This window comes from Papaver somniferum, chromosome 8, assembly GCF_003573695.1.
Source record: "Papaver somniferum cultivar HN1 chromosome 8, ASM357369v1, whole genome shotgun sequence".
NCBI classification, from domain to species: domain Eukaryota; kingdom Viridiplantae; phylum Streptophyta; class Magnoliopsida; order Ranunculales; family Papaveraceae; genus Papaver; species Papaver somniferum.
In genome coordinates, this window is record NC_039365.1 from 68,977,202 (window position 1) to 68,998,736 (window position 21,535).

General features: G+C 38.2%; 1 protein-coding gene across 2 annotated transcripts; it reads right to left on the minus strand.

Moving 5' to 3' along the window:
- Nucleotides 1–2,229: 2,229 nt before the first annotated feature.
- On the minus strand, nucleotides 2,230–10,832 carry LOC113301457. Of its 2 annotated transcripts, XM_026550231.1 has the most exons (10): nucleotides 7,843–10,832; nucleotides 7,646–7,747; nucleotides 7,396–7,548; nucleotides 6,456–6,619; nucleotides 6,197–6,344; nucleotides 5,037–5,159; nucleotides 4,842–4,929; nucleotides 3,282–3,766; nucleotides 2,578–2,669; nucleotides 2,230–2,353 (listed from the first exon to the last, which is right to left on the minus strand). In XM_026550231.1, the coding sequence occupies exons 1-8, from the start codon at nucleotides 10,399–10,401 to the stop codon at nucleotides 3,600–3,602; spliced, it is 3,504 nt and encodes a 1,167-aa protein (XP_026406016.1). In that variant the 5' UTR covers nucleotides 10,402–10,832; the 3' UTR covers nucleotides 2,230–2,353; nucleotides 2,578–2,669; nucleotides 3,282–3,599. The 2 variants fall into 2 exon arrangements, with proteins under 2 accessions (XP_026406016.1, XP_026406015.1); XM_026550230.1 differs by having other exon boundaries at nucleotides 2,284–2,669.
- Nucleotides 10,833–21,535: the final 10,703 nt, after the last annotated feature.

Genomic DNA, 21,535 nt, shown 5'->3' on the forward strand with positions numbered 1-21,535 from the left:
CCGATGGTATGGCTTCTTATTGTTGTTGTAAATGGAGACACATATCAACTGTATGCCTCAAAATGCAACTGATATGATCTTTTTTTATGGATAAATGATTATGTAGCTTAGCAAGAAGGTGAAATCGTTAAGCTCAACTTGATACCATCCGCGGTTTAATTTTGAGTCAGCAACCTTCCCATTTTGAGCTAGGTTTGTTTACCTGCAAATGTTTATATTCTTGTCAAAAATCCGGCAACAACAAAATCTGGTAAAACCATGCCGGGTTCGGCTACCTGCAAAATTGGTTACCTTGCCGGTACTTCAGATTGTTTATTAGTGTCAAAGTTCGGCAGGTAGAAAATTTTACCGCCCACGCTGAACATAGACTTATGAAGAGTTCGGCTAGAGCAGATAGCCAAACTTAATACTCCACACTCCCCGTTAACTCTAAACTGAGAGTTCGGCTACAAAAATGGCTGAGTCGACCAAACCAAACATTACTATGTATACTCCATAATATAAGTTCAACTACATGTTCTAAAAATCCGATAGGCGAACAAAGCAAAAACTCCACTGAAACTAAGTTCGACAACCTGTTCTTCGGAAACAATAGCCGAGCTACATTGGCAGATAAGCTCGGCTAACTGTCCTTCAGATCAAGTAGCCAGGTATTTGACCTAGTTGAAATCCAGCTATAAAAGTTCTTATATTCAGGAAATTCTAGCCAATTCAGGCAACACAAACTGATTTTGAAGTATACCTGAATATTCAAAACATGAACCTCACATGATCCTCCACTTCTTATAAAAATCGTCATATTGAGATTGAAATTGAGTTTGGGAAAAAATACACTCACCATCAAACGAATCACTCATTTCCAGATCGTTTGGGAAAAAAATACACTCACCAACCATCAAACGAATCACTCATTTCCAGATCGATAACGAATACAAACTTTATTGTAGGAGTTGAAGGTTCGAATTCGGAGGAGCTGATTCGAATCACCCATTTCAAATCGAACCATCTGGAAAAAGAAAAAAACTCATCTTCTCTCACAGTAACACATTAATTTAATCTAACATTAATTACTAATTAGTTTACCCTTAGTTTAGAAAAGGTACTTTGGCCATTAGGGAAAAATATGAAGTGTTTCAAATTACTTCTAAATGAACTAGTAAAATGGGGAAAATGAACCTTGCAACAATAGAGTAGTGCCCAAAAAATCATTCTAATCTTAAATGAACCAACACATCTAAAGTGTTTCAAATTACTTCTAAATGAACTAGTAAAATGGGGAAAATGAACCTTGCAACAATAGAGTAGTGCCCAAAAAATCATTCTAATCTTAAATGTGAACCAACACGGCGAATCGCCAGCTCCTCCAAACTCTTTAAATCTGGCGGCTATTACATCTATCACGAAATCCTGCTAATGTAACCTTATTTAGGACCATTTGAATAGGGCTTGGTAGCCTTCATGGTATTCAACAAAATAAGGCTAATGTAATTTTCCCTTCTAATTAATTTAAAGTTTACTTATCAAAGGAACAAACAAACAAAAATTAACAGAGGCATCTATTAGAACTTCACGTATCAAAATAGTAAGATAAACAGAATAACATGGAAGAATCCCCAGATTCCCCACTATGTAACCACCTCGATGGAAGGCCAGTATTTCCTAGCTTCCACTCAGTAAACTATTGATCCTATTTAGACATGACATGAAAAGACAGTACACCAGCTGAGTTTATACAAATATGAAAAGACACCTGAAGAAATGCTCATCCACAATCCCCAATCCTCGCATTTCACCTAACATCCTAGCGTTACTCTGTTGGCTTAAGAAACATAGAAGGGCATAAATCAAAAGTAGTGTCATGCTGGATTTCTGCATCCAACTACACAAACTTCATAAACGGATGTCTGGCTCAGGAATTCCAACATGTTAACTGTGCGCTCTTGTTTTCTTGTATTCAAAGAGGTTGCACAAAACAAGAAATTAATCTTTGCAAGCAATCCCAACACCTAAAAACTTGCAACACAAGCCGCTACTGATACGTCTAGGTATGGAACACATAAAGTGAACGCTAAAAGTTAAATTCAGAAATACAGGTCCTTGTATCATCTCAGCCTGAGTGGAAGAACCATACAGTCCCTCTCGGCTGGCATACGCCACTATGAAGGGATGGATAATTGAACCACACAATCCTAAGAGAATCCATGGTAAAAGGAGGGATAAAAAGCTTGACCACACAGAAGGCGGCATCCCTGCAGCGGCAGGACCTCCGAGGAAAGTTGTGAATTACTTACAAAATAATAGTAGTATTTTTCTTCTGTTTTTTAACGTTTTTATTCCTCTTTTATACATCTGCCTGAAAATAATGAGTCGCAACACGGAAAATAAGTCGTCCTCCGTTGTGTATACGTTTCATAAACATATACCAGAAGACCAAAAAAAAGAAAGAAAATCATAACAAAAATTTGGGGTTCCGAGTTCTAAGCGAGTACCCTAAATGCATAACCTAATGCATTATTGCAATTTAAAATAGAACTTCAAAACACTGTAACCACAAGTTTGTAATTACACCATGCATACCAGTAATTCTACAGCGCCAATCGGTGGATAGAAATCACCAGCATCTAAAAGTTTTATACAACTGCTCCATTCGCAACAGAAATAGTAGGAACCTGCTCAAGAAAAAATCGAATATACAATACTTAGATTAAGAGGAAAAATCTATAAACCAAAGATCAAATACTCGTTAAAACCTTGAATTCTGATATGATGATATGCCACAGGGGAACTATTATGATCTAGTGGCTTCACTTTGTAGACCAGTTGTGCTAAGGTAGTTGTAAAATAGTTTTAAAGATTTTCAGATGCTTGTAACTAGAATTTGAATCTTAAAATAATTAACTTAGCACAGCATCAGCTATATCAAATTTAGGCATCAGAAACAAGTCATGGGAACTGGCTTTTGATCGGTTTAAATCTCATTGCCTACTTTTTTACTTAAGATCTACGACTAAGTTCCAACAGACAAGTCATAAATCTATTAAATCAAGTAGTTCCTTGTAGTTCGATATACCACTATAGGATCAAAAATTTCAGCCTTCATAAAGGTACAGTATGATCTGGGTCTTACTGTGTCGATGTTTTACATGATGAAAGAATCATCAACAACAACACACGATTGAATATCCCAATCAGCATTTCCAAAGGCATGTGGTGTTCATAAATATGACATGAATCCAAATAATACAGGAAACAAATAAACTGTAAGAGACAGGACCACTCACATTCTATTATAAGCATTCGGAGCTCTCCTTTGTGTATTGTTGTCTACTGTGTACTCCAATCTCAGTTGAATAATTTATGGAAAAATCTAGCAAGAGAAAATACACCTCGTATAGCTGTGGAACAAAGGATCACTTAGCAGTACACTACTACACTTAGCTGCAGACATAATATATTGTAACTATAAGCCCGTGTACTTCTTAAAATAGTAACTGATCTTGACACTGCGCGGTCCTATATGCATTGTTTTTCCTTTTTCGTCATAAATCAGGTAGATATACATGGCAGGTACAAAAGATTTCAGTGATTCAGGATATGGATCACTTCACGTTGATTGCAGCAGACATTTTCCTCAGCCTCTGAGAAATCTCAGAGAAAGATGGCCTCTCCCCTGGTTCAGAAGCCCAACAAGTTTCCATCAAAGCTTTCCACTCAGGATCGCACCATGATGGAATCTCAGGACGCAACGAATTATGAACAATCCCCCCTGCAAAACAAGAAAAAGCAAACAAAAACAAACCAATCTTGTAACTGTAACCATACAAAATAGGACATATAATAAGCTGCATTTATCTGGTTGAAATACTAATCAAACAATTAAGTGCAGTCATGTTAATATCCAAGTTAATCAGATAATCGCTCAAATATGGACTGGCAACACATTACACTACAATTGGAACCACTACAATTGGAACCAATATCGATGGTCTGTTTATTTCCAAATCCCAGGTTCGCAAAAATACAGTCCTGTCTCAGCCTGCTTATTCATTGATGAGTAATTAGATCCTCACTCCACATGACTAACCATCTAACCCGACACTTTTTTTTTATGTTACACCACTTTGTGATTTAATACGCCGTGAACAGTAAAGCTTCTGCATGATTTAATACGCCGAGAATAATAAAGATTCTGCATGAATTAAGAGTAACAAAGCTAGTGGACGAGATTTTGGTACCTTCAAATGGCTCACTTAGTGAGGAGGATCACCAGTAACATCACTAATCCTTGTAAAAGAATTACGACATTCTAAATACTCTAAACGTATCAGGTTGGGTAATTTATGGGCACTCTGTGTGTATCATCTGTTCGCAACAATCATTTTATGGGGCTAGAACAGTTCAGGACATAATGAATTAATCCAAGAATTAAGTATGTGGTGGGAGAATATCCTTAAACCCATCCTAATCTAGAATAACAAACTAGGATAATCGCATAAAGTGAATTTAAAATTTAAAACTGGAGTACTAAATTTGAGATACCAAACAAACAACCGCCTGTGCGCCTTTAACATTTGGAACTTTTCAAACAAAACTTTCAGCTAAATTAGATTTCCGGCTGCAAGTTCCAAGGCACGCTAACGATGGATAGATTACTAAGCGGATCAAACTTAAATCCGAAGACACAATATTTGATGATTGAAGGTAACTAAATCCCGTAACATGTATATTTTTTTTCTCCACTTAGAAATGAAAGTTTTAGGATATAACTAAATCCCTAATGAACAGGAACTTTTTCATTGCTGATAAAAACACGAATGAAGAGCTTAAACAGCTGTGCCTACCAATCAGAGAAGCACAATGCATATCCGCATATGGTTCCTCGCCCGTAAGTAATTCCCACATGACGATTCCAAATGAATACACATCAATCTACAAGCAGAACAAAATGGCATAGAATGTAAAAGAGACTAGAAAGGAAAAGATAAGAGTCAGAGAAAGAACAAAACAACACATTGCACATATGATACATTCCATACCTTCTCAGTTACCATGTTGCTTTTCCCACTAAGAAGTTCAGGTGCCATCCATGGAAGCGTTCCCCGAACACCTCCTGACACCAATGTTTGTTGCTTTACTTTTGATAAGCCCAAATCACCAATCTGAAAGAAAGAATATTTAAAGTTCATAGAAGGAAAAGCTCTATGCCTGCTGAGAGTGATTCTGTTGAGTATACATGAACAAGTGTTTAAAATTTATGATGCAGGCAAGCTTGTAACCAAAGTTTCAAGACGAAATAATAGATACACGCCACAACACATGGCTACATAACACTCCCTCCGTCCAAGTTATATAGGTGGTGAACCCAAATATCCTAGATTAAGAAAAAATCTAGGTTTTATAAAAACTCATCTAGTTTCTTCTTTTACCCCTTGTTACACTCCTAATACCAGAAACATCAAGTTGATTGTGGTGATATTCATGCAACATTAATAAGGGCATATATGTCAAAAATAACCTAGAAATACGAACTCCGCCTATCTAGTTGGACAAGCAAAGATCACTTCTCGGCATATATAACTTGGACGGAGGGAGTAGAGTGTATTGAGAATACCAGAAATCTATGAAGGCTCAAACACACGGCAGAAAGAAGAGTGAGGGGCATGAGCAAGAAAGTATGATTACTTAAAGAGGAAGGAATTCAGCTTAACCAGTTCGGAAGATAATTTAGTGGATGGCTTAGTTGCGCTCAGGTTAAACTGTTAAAGGCTTGAAGTTTGAACAGACTCTTAAATGTAAGAAAACTCTTACATATAAAAAACCCAGGCCATACAAATTTCCTTTTTCCTGGAAATTTTGGGTCATACCTACCACATGAGGGATCACATTCCTTTCTAGTTTGAAGCTCCTTCCCTTAACAATACTGAGCGAGAAACACGGACCAAACTTACCGAATGTGGCTTATGAAGACTCATATATCTTGTAATGAAGTATCGGTAGTATTACCAACCTGCCTACTGATGGCCTGACATGTGTCTACATCTTTACAGAGATTAATCTTCAAGTTTTTCAAGTACAAATAAAAAAACAGAAGATAAATTTAGCTACCGTACACGATAAACCTACATTATAGCTGAAGTTCTAAACACGTGTACTTCGATCTCATAGGAAACAAGAGAAACATATTTCACAATCATACCTTGCAAACAGGTCTATGAGGATCTCTCATATTGACTAGAAGATTCTCACACTTCAAATCAAAATGAACAATGTTCTTTGCATGCAAGTACTCCATCCCAAACGCGGCATCCATAGCTATAATGAGCCTCTTGCGACGATCAATAGTTCTGCATGGTAGCAATGAAAGGTCAGAACTAGGCATTCGAATCCATCATCTTACAAACCTGGAAAGAAGAGAGTGAAGGGACAAACCATTGTTAATCAAGAAAGTAATATACCTGTCTTTCTTCTGTATAAATTGTTTCAAAGATCCATTAATCATGAACTCAGTTACAGTAGCTAGAGATCCGTCGGGACCGTCACGAACTATACCATAAAACGAAACAACGTTCGGATGATGCAATGAACTGAGAATCAAGGCCTCCTTCCAGAAATCAGCAATCTATTAAACAAAATAAGTTTTGTGACATTTAATATCCATGATAGTTTACTCTACAAATTCCTGCTTTCCATAAGTTTAACATTTTACAAAATTCATTAGAGTACATGAAATAGATTTAAAACGAAGATATAGAAGATGATATAGAAGACAATGAATAAATAGGAAAAGGTTTGCGCATTGACACTAAAAACAACTACAATTTCTAAAAATGTATACTATCAATCAGGGGCTCATACAGAAACGAAGCACGAAGAATTAATAGCACCTTAAAGACAGAAATGAACTAGAGCACATTATTGGTCACCATGGTACAGTTCCAACTGTGGCACGTGCAAGGTATGCAAACTCGCCTACTTCCGAAGACACAAAATTAGACTACCCAGATAGAAAAGAGTTGACCCTGCCAAAAGATGGCTCCCATTGAGAATACCCTTGACAAAAGGTGCATGGGAACATAAACAAGCAGATCGGCCAAGTTGATTGACCAGTACAACTTCAATTGTCTCATACTTTTGAATACGTATGACTTAGAAGAACCCTATGTAATGTAATCAAGAGATTATGCCTTGTGCTTGAACCAAGAGGTACCATAACCACTAGCCAGAGTTCAGAAATTTATTTACAGTACATTATAATCTAGAAGTGACCAATGACGTCAAACAAGGACGCCTTAAAGAGCCATGTACTACACTTCTACACTTGAGGTGGAAAAGCTATTTGCAAATGATTCACAAGTCACATAATGTATAAATAAGTAAACAGGATAGAGAAACAACCAAACGTTCTCTCTCAGACGGCCTCCCTGCAAAGCAACTAGCCTTTATTCGTTTGACAGCTACATCGGAACCTTTCCATTTCCCATGAAAAACAGCACCATATGTTCCAGAACCCAATTCACGAATTTCCTCAAGATCATCATTTCTTATTGTCTACAAACGAAGAAAAGGAATATTGAGATGATAGACAAAAAAATCTATTCATATTCGAGTGGTCGTATTCACAAAGATAAGACAAAAAAACAAGTACCTGTAACCCTCTAGCCAAGGCTTCTTCCTCGGCCTTTGTTGGCTCGATCTTGGAAATGTTTTTGTGCTCGCTGTCAGAGTCAACCTCCACATCATGCATATTCTATGCAACAAACACGAAAATCAGAGTTACTCAAAATAATATGGCAGACATGCAAGGAATCTAAATTTTAAAAAAAAAAAAAAAAAGAATCTCACAACAGATTCATGTTCTTTAGAAGCTGCTTCCTTCGCTGAAGAATCCAAATCACCCACAACTTCTCCTTCCTCCACTCCAGCTTTCACCTCCTCCACGCCTTCTAATGCAGCCTTTTTCACTGATGCAATCAACTCAGGTAAAAAACTCAAACGTTTAATAGAGAGCTCCTTGGGATCAATTGGATTGGAGTCGTGAGTTTCGCCAAGTTTCATATTCTCGACACTCTCTAGCGTAGAAGTCAACAGATCCTTTGAATCCAAACCTGCCTCTCCTTTCTTATTCACATCACTTCTGCCAGGAGAAGAGTTATTTTGAGTATCCAAGTTTTCGGCCTTGCTGAAAGAGGTCGTTCCATGACCCCCTTCAGGAGAGCTTTTCTCCTCTGGAGATACTGGTCCAAAAGTATCAGTTAAATTTGGGAGACAATGGCTATGCGTTGAAACAGTTGCAGAAAGAATTCTCCCTTCACTTGCAGCTGGAGGAGAATACACCTGGGGTACAGGTTCAGCTGGATTAGCTAACTCCAACCTATCAGTTGCAGGACAAACAAGGTCAGCAGTAAATGGATGTAGATTATCTTGACCAATTGTGTTCATATTCAACTTTGAAGCATAGCCATGGACAAATTCTGCAGGTGGGGCTGCAGATCCATCAAAACCAAATGTCTGCTGTTGATTCCCAGCCCAAGGGTTTGGACTGTCCAACCCATTATGAAAGCTAGGACTGCTCTGCTGCACACCCCTTACATATCCCGAGCCATTGCCTTGCGGCAACATATTCAGCGCTTCATAAGATGATACACTTTGCATCGGGTTCCGCACCTTTATCCACAAAGCTGGTGTTGGTGAAGATGCGAGCACTGGTGCCGGCACTGGAACTGGTGCAGGTGCATGTGATACTTGATAAAGATTATCAGCTCCATAAACAGCAGGTACGTTCCCGTACCTGACCCCACGATCTTCAGGGGTGGGAATATGAATTTGAGGCCTAACACCACTCAGAGACTGTTCATGAAACCCCTCGTTCCCCAATTCCGGTCCTATTCGAATGTAGCGTGGATCTTCGTGGCTGACACAAGTGGAAGGCATCTGATGTCCATCACCACTATTACCATGTAAAGGAGGGAGATTCATACCAGAACCATCTACAAGATAGTGTTCATTCATCCTTCCAGCTCCAGATATATGTGCTCTTGGTTCGTCTCCACGATTATTCATTTGGTGGTGCATTGCCCATCCTCTCTCATGACTGTGAGCATCGTTATAGAAAGACTGTGGATCATTGTGCTCTCTAGGGTAAACCCCATGATCCAACCTTCCGTCAGAATTAATTACATAACCCTCCCTACTATGTGTACACTGGACACAAGGATTGGCAAACTGATGATATTCATTTCCCATACTTGGTGGTGGTTCTATATGTGGTTGTTGCTTCCAGCGCGAATCAGTATAACGAGCAGATTCAGGCAAATTCTGCCCCCTTTGAAAAGTCACTCTGCAATTATCACAGATACTACTATGTCCCCCGTCCGTAACACTTTGGGCACTGCTCAAATTCCCTGGAAAACCACCCTTGTCAACTGGTACAGCTCCTGGTGGAAGCCATACAACATTTTCAAGGAATGGAGATTGGTGTTGTTCATATTGTGGAGGACCCATCTGTTGTTCTGGTAACACTTCTCCATATTGCATTCGATAACGACTAGACGACGGAGAACCAGGATACCTTGGAGAAAAATAACCAGGACTCCATGGAGTCTCAAGCTGTTGTTGTCCTTGCCGAGGGATCGTAAGTTGTCTTAAGTTATTAAATTGTAACGAATTAACTTCACAATTCCTCTGCTGATTATTATTGTTACTATGAATTCCAAAATCCAAATTAACTTGATTAAAATACTGATCGTGATTGTTACCAACAACAAGAGGCGGTGGTGGTGGGGCTGGTGGTGAATCAGGTGATTGTTGTCTTCTAAACTGATGATGCTCAGGACTATCATTTAAACTATTTAAGGCATCAACGTACCTTCTTTCGGTCTCTCCTCTATCATCAACTGTAGACCCTGTTATTTCAAAATGAGCTAATGAAGCAGATAAAGAATCATTAAACTGGTGATGGTGATTATTATCAGTAATAGCAGTAGAATTGAATAGAAATATCCTCAGACGAGTAAAACCATCACCAGAACCAAGTTTATCATATTCCTCCATCATATTAGTAACATCATCATCATTAACAACTGATACTAAAGCATCAAGATCTTCATCTGGTTGTTGATACTTGATTAAATTAGCTAATTCGAAGAAATCTTTCATTTTTAACAATAATTCTTCATAACTTATATCTCTATTTAAACTTACAATTCTTGTTTCCCCTCCTACGTATCTTAATTTACCATCTTGCGGTCTTGGTAATATACTTCCACCGAAACTACATAACATCTTCAGTTTCTGTTGTTCTTCTGGTGATGAAGGTGTTATATTGGCCGGAGTATCCATTAGCGTCTCGGATGTCGTTGCTGTTGTTGACGATGATGACAATCCGAATCCTTGATTACACATGAGATAGAAGGAGTTTAGAAGAAATTTCTTCCATGTAAATATCTAAGAAACTGTATAAACCAAACCAATCGATATCCTCAGGAATCATCAAACCCTAAATTTCTCACTGAGAAAACCCTAAATTCCCATTTATCTCCGATAGATTGGGAAAAGAGTGGGAATTAGATAGATAGAGTATTACTTTTGAGGATTAGAAATTTGCGAATATAAATTTTTTTTTTTTTAAAAAGGATTCGATTTTTAGGGATTTATTTACTTTTTTGAGAAATCGAAATTGAGGATCAGAGAATTGCAGAGAGAGAACGACAATTTTGTTGTTTTAGGGAGAGATGGAAAGCGGCGAACAGTGAGTAAATAAAACCGCCATTTTTTCACGTAGAGAGAGGAGAGTTTCGTCTGAGATTGCAAGATGCACTGGCTAGCTGCCAGGTTGTGTTACACGTGGCGCTATTTGGTTTAACCAAACATTTATCTCCCACTCGCTTTATGGCGTCACTCGCTTTTATCATTCAAGGCGAATAATTCTTTGATATATTCGACAAATATTCTAAACTTAATAATAATTATGGGTCCCGCTTTAAATCATCAAACTGACGGTGGAGATGAACTTTACGGTTGGTTTTGCTCTGGAGTCGGATGTACTTGATAAGCCTCGCCTTAAACTTCTGCTCGACACGTATCCCAAACAGTCCAATTCCCCACGAACTGTTTATTTTCTTTCTGATATGTTTCTAGGGTTGCGTCACAGTACAATAATTTTTAGAAAAGGTATTGCTATTTAAAAAGGTATTGGACTCGGTTTTTTTTGTTTTTGAAGCACTACCCCAATTTGTTGCTAGATTGTCGAACAAAAGTTTGTAATTCACATAATTTATTATTTATTTAATATAGGGGCTGTTTGGTAACCATTATTTTAATGGATTATCATCCCATAATCCATTATACAGATTATAATGGATTCTATATGCGTTTGGTAACCATTATAATAATTGCTTATTTTAATCATAATTGAAAAAATCCATTATTTTCATAAACAGAAAAAAGTTGTTTAAAAATTATTATAATCAATTATTTTTTCTTAATAAAATTGAGTTGTGTTTATTCCTCTTATTTTCTATAAACTATCAAGAGAGGGTTAAAAAAACACTAGGAAACTTAAAAAAAAGTTCTAGATCATTATTTTTTCCACTACTTTTAGGGAGCATTTTTTAAAGATAATCAATTATTTGATAAAGGTGTTTGTGAAAATTTATTATAAAAATGATTATACTAAAATCATTTATCTATTTTTGATTATCTATAATCATAAATAGATAATCATAAATTTTGCCAAACAAGGCCATAAAGAATATTACATTTTACAAAAATGATTTTTTTAAGGAACAAGGGGCTGCAGATCCCCTAGATCAATTATATTAATAAAATGGTCAACAAGTGACAGAAATTCATACATCATCAACAAAGAATAGTTAAAAATACATTCAATGAGAGCCCTTAATACAGAAGATCTAACACCCATTAAAGGTATTGAGTACATATTCAAATAGAAAACAGATGTTTTCCAACCATTTGGATAACTTCTTCAAATCTTGATGCTCCCGTAGCAAGGAGTAATAAGTACATAACATCATAATCACGATTAGAACCGGTAGTCATGGATCTTGTATCGAGTTGCGGAGACCTATGTCATGCCGGGGGAAATCGTCTCAACAATATACATGAACATACCATCACATGTTAACAAGGTGCCATCAAGGCTATTATATTCTTCGTAGTGACAATAGTCAGCCACTAGAAGACGATCAGGAGAAATATATACAAAACCTGACTTTAAGATCCCTGTAAAACAAGGACAAATTTTATTGAAAGCATAAAAAACTAATTTAAATGTTATCCAAATTCACCCTAATTAATATTAAAGTAAATCTTGGCAACACACAAAAATCTACTAAAAAATTGATATGTAATTGAAGATTTGTAAAAGGAATTGATGATGATGAAGAAAAAGAAGAAGAAGAAGAAGAAGAAGAAGAAGAAGAAGAAGAGGAGGTAGTTTGAGTTTTTTTGGATATTCGGTTATCAAAAATTATTGGTATACTTGGATTTTTTATTTTTTTTGAACGAGTAAATTTTTTAATTTCAATAGTTGTAGAACAAATACACCAGAGATGAGAAACATGAAAAAATACATATATCATGTATCACAAAAACACCGTAATACAATACTGATGATATTGAGGGGATGGCATTTGAATTCTGATTCTGCCATTGATAGGTATTGTAAACACGTTGATATTTATCTATTGTATATGCTTTCTTTACGAGTTTTCTTATAAAATATGTATTTTATGTTTGCTTTTGAGTATTTAGGTATTTTGGAGTCATTTGGAGCAAAAGAACGAGAAATCATCCATTTAAAGCGTAAAGGAAAAAAAAAAAAAGATCATTTCGCAGGCGAGGGACATGAGAGTCGAGCCAAATCAACACTGGGGCTGTCATTTGGTTGGCCCTTTTTCCTATTGATGGGTGCCTAGAGTCATTTATGGGTAACCCCTTATCTATTTCACCTGAGTGGGTGTAGCCACTCCCATTCCTACACAACCCTAGAATTCAGAGTCTCAATTATTTTCACAAATCAAATTCAGAGACTGAGAGGAGAGGTTGCTGTCTGAGAGTTGGAAATTTGAGAGAATGGAAATTGTTGGAGACTTGAATCAGAGAGATCTGAGAAGGAAGAAAAGGATTTTGAGCTGGGCAGTTTATGAAGATGATGGTATCGATTGATTTGAGAAGTCAATGATGATTGTTACAGGGATTTGATTTCTTGTTACATATCTAAAGCTCAACAAGATACCTAAGAATGGGTTTTGGTCGAGTTTGTTGTTGGAGGTATTACAAAGAAGTTAGGGTTTCAGAGGAGATGAATCGGTGGAATTATATGAAGCATTATTCGAATCTATGATGAAATTGAGTAATTGCAGGTCTGAATCAATGGGGATTTTGCACCTGTTGCAATCATGAACATGAGATGGATGAGAATTACAGCAGCGACTGTTGATGATTGAAGCTACAGAAAGTACAAATGATTGACGGAGTTGAAATGGGTTTGCTGGATTAAAGTTGCAGTTTTTGCAGATGAACTTGGGGCTATGAAGTGAACTGCAGATGGAGTCAAGAAACCAGTTGAGAAGAATTGTTGCAGCTGAGCGGTTGCAGTGGAAGAAATGGCCCTGGTGGTGATGCTAAAGCCGAGACATGTGTGGCTGTATGAGATGTAGCTTGGTGGTGATGGTTGAATATCAACTGAAGTGATAGAGAGAGAGAGCAACTGCCAGAAACTGTGTATAATTGCATGTGTTTACTGAATTGCAGGTGGTGTACAAGAAGATACTGAAGTGGTTGGTTGCAGTGGTAGTGTGTTTGTTGGTGCTTCAAATGGAAAATGGAATTGGCTGAGCTGTGAATGTATGGAATACAGGAGATGGCAGGTGCAGTTGGATACAAGAGCTGTAGAGAGTATGTTGGTGGTTCAAATGAAGAGAATGAGCTGCAGCTGATGTTAATGGGGGAGTGCAGGGCTGTTAACTGCAATTGAGAGATGAATCTGTGGTGTTTCTGAGTTGGAGCTATGACTGAGATGTAGTTGAAGGTGTCCGTGTGAATGAGTTAAATGATAACTATGGAGATGTGCAGCTGAACTGTAATGCGCAATGACTGAAACTTGATGGTGCTGTGATATTTTTTGAGCATTTGGAGATGAAATTGCAAACTGGTTGTGCTGTTGCTGCCATGGAAATGAAATGGGTTTTGTGCTGAACTACAGGTGCAGGTTATGATTGCAGACAATGAACTGAACTGAACTGCCACCAGTTGAATGTTTGTGGCATTGAAGCTTAAGTGGTGAAGATGCAGTTCTCAAGGTGAATTGAATGTTGATAGAATTGCAGTTGTAATGCAGGGAAGAAGCAGAAGTTGTGGATGGTACTAATGAATTTCAGGAGATGGGTCTTGAGCAACTGGTATTGGTGGTATGTCTTTTGAGCAGCTGAAGCTAAGAAGCATTGCAGGGACATGGTGGATAATGCTGAAAGGACAGGACATGAGCTACCGATGGCAAGTGAAATTGATTGGGAGGAGTGTGTTTACATGAATGTTCAGGTCAGGTGCGAGATGCAAAGGATTGAGTCTGTAACTGTTGCAGGAGCAACTTGAGATGGTGGTGATTGTTCTGTAGAAATGGGATTTGAATTAGTGCTTGAGCTCATGGAGGAGAACAAGCATTGCAGGTGATGGAATTGGAAGACTGCGGAGGTGCTTTGAGGTGGCCTGAGTTATGTGATTGAATCAGGAATTGAGAGAAGCTGCAGCTGGGGAGTTATGCAAGGAAGCTGGTTATGGAGATTATGAAGCTTGATGATGTGTGACACGATGCAGCTGGAGTTGTTGGTACAAGGAAGGACAATGCAGCAGCTACTGAACATAATGGAGCACTGGGTCTGGTGCGGTTTCTGTGTGCTGTGTGGGTATGAACTGAAATGCAGAATTGGTGATGCTTGCAGCTGAGACAGGGAACAGATGAGCTATGCTGCCATGGTTTAGTCTTAGGCAGAGATGGAGCTGTCGGCTGTTGAAGATGGCTTGGAGTTGAACTGATAAAGCTGCAAAATTAAGTGAGTTTTAGGCAGTGCTGAATGAAGCTGTGTGTTGAATGTTGCAGAGCTGAGTAACAAGTGATGATGCTAGCTGGTTTGATGCAAATGTGGAACTGATGCCATGGAGTTAATGGGTTATGGTGTATAGAATGGGTCTGAGATGATTAAAAGAAGAAGTTGCAGGTGGATTGAATTGTCAAAGAGGTTCAAGAAGTAATAAGGTTGTGCTGCAGATGATGGTGTTTGAACTGAGGTAACAGTGCATGGCTGTGAAGAGTGAAGCACCGAAATTGCACATTATTGGTTGTAGCCTGTGCAAAGCTTTGGCCTGGCAAACCAGTTAGACCCTGACTCAGCTGAGTTGACTGAGTCAGATTCTCTGGGCAGTTTTTCTACATGGGTTTGTCTCACATATGGGCTTGTTGGAACACTTGGGTTTTGGGCTTTGAAGACCCAGTTTTGGAAACAAGAAGAGTTACAAAAAGGAAAGTTTTCTACTTCCTTTATATATCACGGATTACTACTTGGAGTTTTGGGAGGAGAGCGGCGATTTTACTAGGGTTTGCTTTTCGTTTATTTTTCATTTCATTATTTTATGAAAATGATTATGATGAACTCCATTATTATGAGTAACTAAATACTACTATTGGTAATGGGATAAAAGTTGATTTCTCTAATATGTTATTTGAATCTATGGATTATTTTTGTCTCAATATTTTATTGTTTTTGATTCATGGTCTATATTGTTATAGGATTTGATTGTTTGATTGGTTGAGTCCGGAATCAATCCGATTTGCATTCATCTCTAAAGCTATATTAGGGTTTTCAATACGAAAAAGTTGTTTGTCCCTGATTTTAAGTAGCATGATTGTGGATAGTGCTTGTAGCGATATATCCTACTAGTCACATATGAATCATAACCTTGGTTAAATCAATTAGTGCTTTTACACGTTTGATTGCTTTGATTAGTCTTATTCTATAAATCTTAAAGCTTTTAGGGAGTTAAACTTAATTGTTCTTTTACACTTTGGGTTACTTTCTAGGAGGAATTCACATACGCATCTTTTAATGTGGTTGTGATGAAATTAGAGAATTAGCGGGATATTCTTGCGATCAAGGTATCCTAGGGCTTTTAATAGATGAGAGATTAAAATATCAATTCTAGTCATTGATGAAAATACATGTTTGTGAATGATACTATCCCATGACCAATATCTTCTCCTTATTGATTATTCCAACTATTTGCTTTACTTTACTTTATTTTATTATATTTGCTAAAACAAAAATCCCCCTTGGTTATCTTAGAAACTGAAAATTACATAGTAACAAAATCCTCTATGTGGATACGAACTCTTTCCTATCACTTACTATATTATTGTAGTTAAGTAAGAAAGTGAAATTATATTTGACGATTGACAACCGATCGAATTTTGGTGCCGCTGCCAGGGAGGCATACGGCTTGTTATTAAGTTTTTAGTTTCTTATCATTACTTCCGCTTTCATATTTGCTTTTTGTTTCTTGTCTTGTTTCTCACTTGTTTGCGAGAATTGTTTTCAGGTACCTAATCCCTGGCTTCTAAAGATTGGAACTATCCAAGGTGCAGAGTAGCCACTCGAAGAGGCACAGTACTCCAACCAAGTCAAGGTACATCGGAAGAACAATAGTTAGAAGTGGAAGAAGAGTTACAACAAGAAGTTCTATAACAAGATGAAACGGTTGAACAAGAACCACCTTTTGAAGAAGAAGAAGCAATGAGTGATGCAAATCGTACACTCAAGGACTAGGCATCTCACAAGTTGGATACACAACAAGGGTGTATTCAAACAAACTCTACTTTTGAAATCAAGCTGGGGTTGCTTAGAGAATTACCAAAGTTCCATGGCATGGTGAATGAAGACCCAAACAAGCATCTTATGGACTTCCACACCATTGTCATGGCCATGCTTCCAGCGGATGGTGCAATGTTGAAAGTTTTTCGATTCTCGTTGATGGATAGTGCTAAGGATTGGTTGTGTTATTTACCTCCCGGAAGTATCACAACATGGAATGGGTTGAAGCAAAATGTGGGAGAATCTTTATATGAATGTTGGGAACGATACAAGAGATTGGTGGCAAGCTGCCCTCACCATCAATTCAGCGACGCGATGATTATCCAATATTTCTATGAAGGACTCCAATCAAGCGATAGGAATCTTCTTGACGCTGCGGGTGGTGGTGCACTAGTGAGCAAAACGGTGGTACAAGCTAGAGAATTAATTGAAAACATGGCAGCAAACTCCCAACAATTCTTGAGTCGTGGTTCAGATGTGCTTCTCAAGAGAGTAAATGAAGTGAGCGAGGTGGAGGAACTTCGTCAACAAATGGGTAACATGACAGCTATGATGCAACAAGTTGCAGCCGCGGTGATACCAAGTTCTTCTCAAGGGTATGAAGACTCCAATGAACAAGCTAATGTGATCTTCCCAAATCAGCAAAGACGGTATGATCCCTACTCCAACACTTACAATCCGGGATGGAGAGATCACCCCAATTTTAGATATGCGAACAAGCAAGGAACGATTCAACAACCAAATTTCAACCATCCGAGTGGATTTCAACCTCAAAAACAACAATTCCAGCCGCGTCAACAATTCCACCAACCACCACAACAACAACAACAACCTCAAAATCAGGGGTCAAGTATGGAAGAGTTGCTGAAATCTTTTATGCAAAGGACGGAGAGCACGGTTAAGGAGTTGCAAACTCAAGTTGGTTCTATGGCTATTGAGTTGAATCAATTAAAGGCACAAAATAGTGGGAAACTCCCTTCTCAACCTATTAACCCCAAAGGGGATGTGAATGTTATTACGTTGAGAAGTGGTACACAACTTGTGCAACCCGAAGTTACTGATCCGGGCAAGGTGGAAACACCAAAGGAACCTATTTGGGAGGACAAGAATGAGGATTCTCCCCAAACTTCTGAGGTACCTATTCCTAACTCTAAAACTCCGGTTTCTACTTATGTTCCTCGTTTACCTTATCTTCGCATATTCGCAAAGTCCAATATGGAGGAACTAGAAAAAGAGATTTTAGACGTTCTAAGAAAGCTTCATGTGAACATACCGCTTGTAGATGCTATAAAGCAAATGCCAAAGTATGCAAAGGTGTTGAAGGACTTGTGTACCAACAAGAAAAGGCTCAAAGACAATGAAGTGCTAAGTGTGGGGGAGAATGCTTCAGCAATCTTACAACACAAACTCCCACTGAAATGCAAGGATCCGGGTAGCTTTGACATTCCCGTCATAATTGGTAACACTACATTTAAGAAACTATATTGGATTTAGGTGCATCCATTAATGTTATGCCTGCGTCCATGTATAATTCAATTGAGTTAGGTCCTCTTAAAAAGTCTGGAATTGTGTTGCAATTAGCCGATCGATCTAATGTTTACCCAATGGGTATTGTTGAGGATGTTCTTGTGCAGGTTAATCAACTTGTATTTCCAGCTGACTTTTGCGTGTTAGAGATGAATGAAGGTTCACCGGACTCGTCTCTTCCATTGCTACTTGGGCGTCCCTTCATGAAAACGGCGAAAACCATTATTGATGTGGATAAGGGAACGTTGACTATGGAGTTTGATGGAAAAATAATACATTTCAATATTTTCGAGACGATGAGATATCCTAGTGATGTCCACTCTTTTTTCTCCATTAATGTTATGGATACATTGGCACAACAAGTGTTCGAATTGAATGGTGATGATGCCTTGGAAACCGTTTTTACTACATCCATGGATAATGGTGTAGAGTGTGGTAATGAAGTCAAGGAAGCCCTTGGTGATCTTAATTCACTACAAGGATGCCCGAAAACTCATAATATTTCTTTTATTTTTTTACCATGCAGCGATGAAATTTTTTTACCATCTATTATTAAATCTCCAAAATTAGAATTGAAACCTCTCCCAAGTCACTTAAAGTACTTGTACTTGGGTGACAAGGAAGAGTTACCTGTGATTTTTTCTAACGAGCTTAGTGAATTACAGGAGCAAAAACTTATAAGGGTGCTAAGGAAGTACAAGACGGCCATTGGATGGACAATCGCTGATATCAAGGGTATAAGCCCCACCGTTTGTATGCATAAGATTCGTTTGGAGGACGATGCAAAGCCTACAAGGGAAGCGCAACGTCGTTTGAATCCTCTCATGACGGAAGTTGTGAAAAAGGAGATACTCAAGCTTTTGGAAGTGGGTGTTATATACTCCATATCTGATAGCAAGTGGGTAAGCCCGGTGCAAGTGGTACCAAAGAAATCAGGTGTGACGGTGGTGGGAATGATAAGAATGAACTCGTCTCAACTCGTGTGCAAACCGGTTGGAGGGTTTGTATTGATTATAGAAAATTGAATGCCACCACTAGGAGAGATCATTTTACATTACCTTTTATTGATCAAATGCTTGAACGTTTAGCTGGACACTCTTACTATTGCTTCCTTGATGGCTATTCAGGTTATAATCAGATTGTGATAGCACCGGAGGATCAAGAGAAAACTACTTTCACTTGTTCGTTCGGTACTTTTGCTTATAGAATGAAGCCTTTTGTCTTGTGAAATGCTCCAGCTACCTTTCAAAGTTGTATGATAAGTATCTTTTCAGAATATGTTGAAAACATAATCGAAGTGTTCATGGACGACTTTAGTGTCTTTGGTGATTCATTTGACCTTTGCTTGAACAATTTGTCACTAATCCTTGAACGATGTGTTGAAACAAATCTTGTGCTGAATTGGGAAAAGTGCCATTTTATGGTAACTCATGGCATAGTTTTAGGCCATATAATATCTTCTAAAGGCTTGGAAGTTGATAAATCTAAGATTGACCTTATTCGTGCTCTAACCCCTCCCACTACGGTGAGGGATATACGCTCTTTTCTTGGACATGCAGGTTTTTATTGTAGGTTTATCAAGGACTTTCCGAAGATAGCGTCACCACTTTGTAATTTACTGCAAAAAGGTGTGGTTTTTAACTTTGATGAAAAGTGTGTGGAGGCATTCAATCGCTTGAAAGAGCTTTTGATTTCAGACCCTATCAATAAACCACCGGATTAGAGCAAGACTTTTGAGTTCATGTGTGATGCAAGTGACTATGCGGTTGGTGCAGTGCTTGGGCAGCGTGTGGGGAAGATACCTCATGCTATTTATTATGCTTCTAGAACGTTAAATGAGGCCCAACAAAACTACACAACCACTGAAAAAGAGTTGTTAGCCATTGTTTTTGCTTTGGAAAAGTTTCGCTCTTATCTAATTGGTACAAAATTTGTTGACTTTTCTGATCATGCAGCACTTAGGTACTTGCTAATGAAGAAAGAAACGAAACTGAGGCTCATACGATGGATTTTACTCTTGCAAAAGTTTGATCTTGAATTCAAAGACAAGAAAGGAATTGAGAACACCGTTGCGGATCACTTGAGCCGTCTTGTTGTGGACAAGGAAGTTATCCCATTGCGTGAAAGCTTCCGGGATGAGCAACTATTCTCAATTGCCTTTGGAGAACCATGGTATGCTGATATTGTCAATTACTTGGTGTCTAAACAAATTCCAAAGAACTTGTCTCGTTCTGAGAGGGACAAACTTAAGAAGTTGGGAAACCAATACATATGGGATGATCCATACTTATGGAAACATTGCAGCAACCAAGTAATAAGAAGGTGCGTTCCCGAATGTGAATTTAATTATATATTGTCTTTTTGTCACTCTTATGCTTCGGAGGACATTTTGGGAGTAAGAGAACCGCTCACAATGTGCTTGAAAGCGGTTTCTATTGGCCAACCTTGTTTAAGGATGCATATATATTTTGTACAACTTGTGATAGGTGCCAAAGAACAGGCAATCTAGATGCTCGAAATCAAATGCCACAAACTTTTATTCAATTTATTGAAGTTTTCGATGTATGGGGTATTGATTTTATGGGTCCTTTTGTCAACTCCCATGGGAACTTTTATATCTTACTTGTTGTTGATTATGTCTCTAAATGGGTGGAAGCTAAGGCCACCCCAACTAATGATTCTAAAGTGGTTTCAGATTTTGTGTAAGCTAATATTTTTGCAAGGTTTGGAATTCCAAGATCCATAATTAGCGATGGGGGTTCTCACTTCAAAAAAAGGTTCTTACAAAACTTGTTGAAGAAGTACAATGTGTCGCACAAGATTGCAACACCTTATCATCCCCAAACAAATGGACAAGCCGAAGTTTCCAACCGAGAGGTGAAATCCATACTTGAGAAGACGGTGAATCCAACAAGGAAGGATTGGAGCATGCGACTTAATGATGCTTTGTGGGCTTATAGAACCGCATACAAGACACCTATTGGGATGTATACTTTTAGGCTTGTGTATGGTAGACCTTGTCACTTACCCGTGGAGATTGAGCATAAGGCGTTTTGGGCTATTAAGCAATGCAATATGGAGATGGATGGTGCTGGAAAGCAAAGGAAGTTACAACTCCAAGAGCT

Excerpts from the sequence above, each read along its gene's own strand:
- LOC113301457 (XM_026550231.1), bottom strand. The coding sequence starts at position 10,401 with ATGTGTAATCAAGGATTCGGATTGTCATCATCGTCAACAACAGCAACG. Across the intron at positions 6,620-7,395 it reads CGTCTGAGAGAGAACGTTTG|ATTGCTGATTTCTGGAAGGA; the intron begins GTTGTTTCTCTA and ends TTTGTTTAATAG. Across the intron at positions 6,345-6,455 it reads TTTATACAGAAGAAAGACAG|AACTATTGATCGTCGCAAGA; the intron begins GTATATTACTTT and ends GCTACCATGCAG.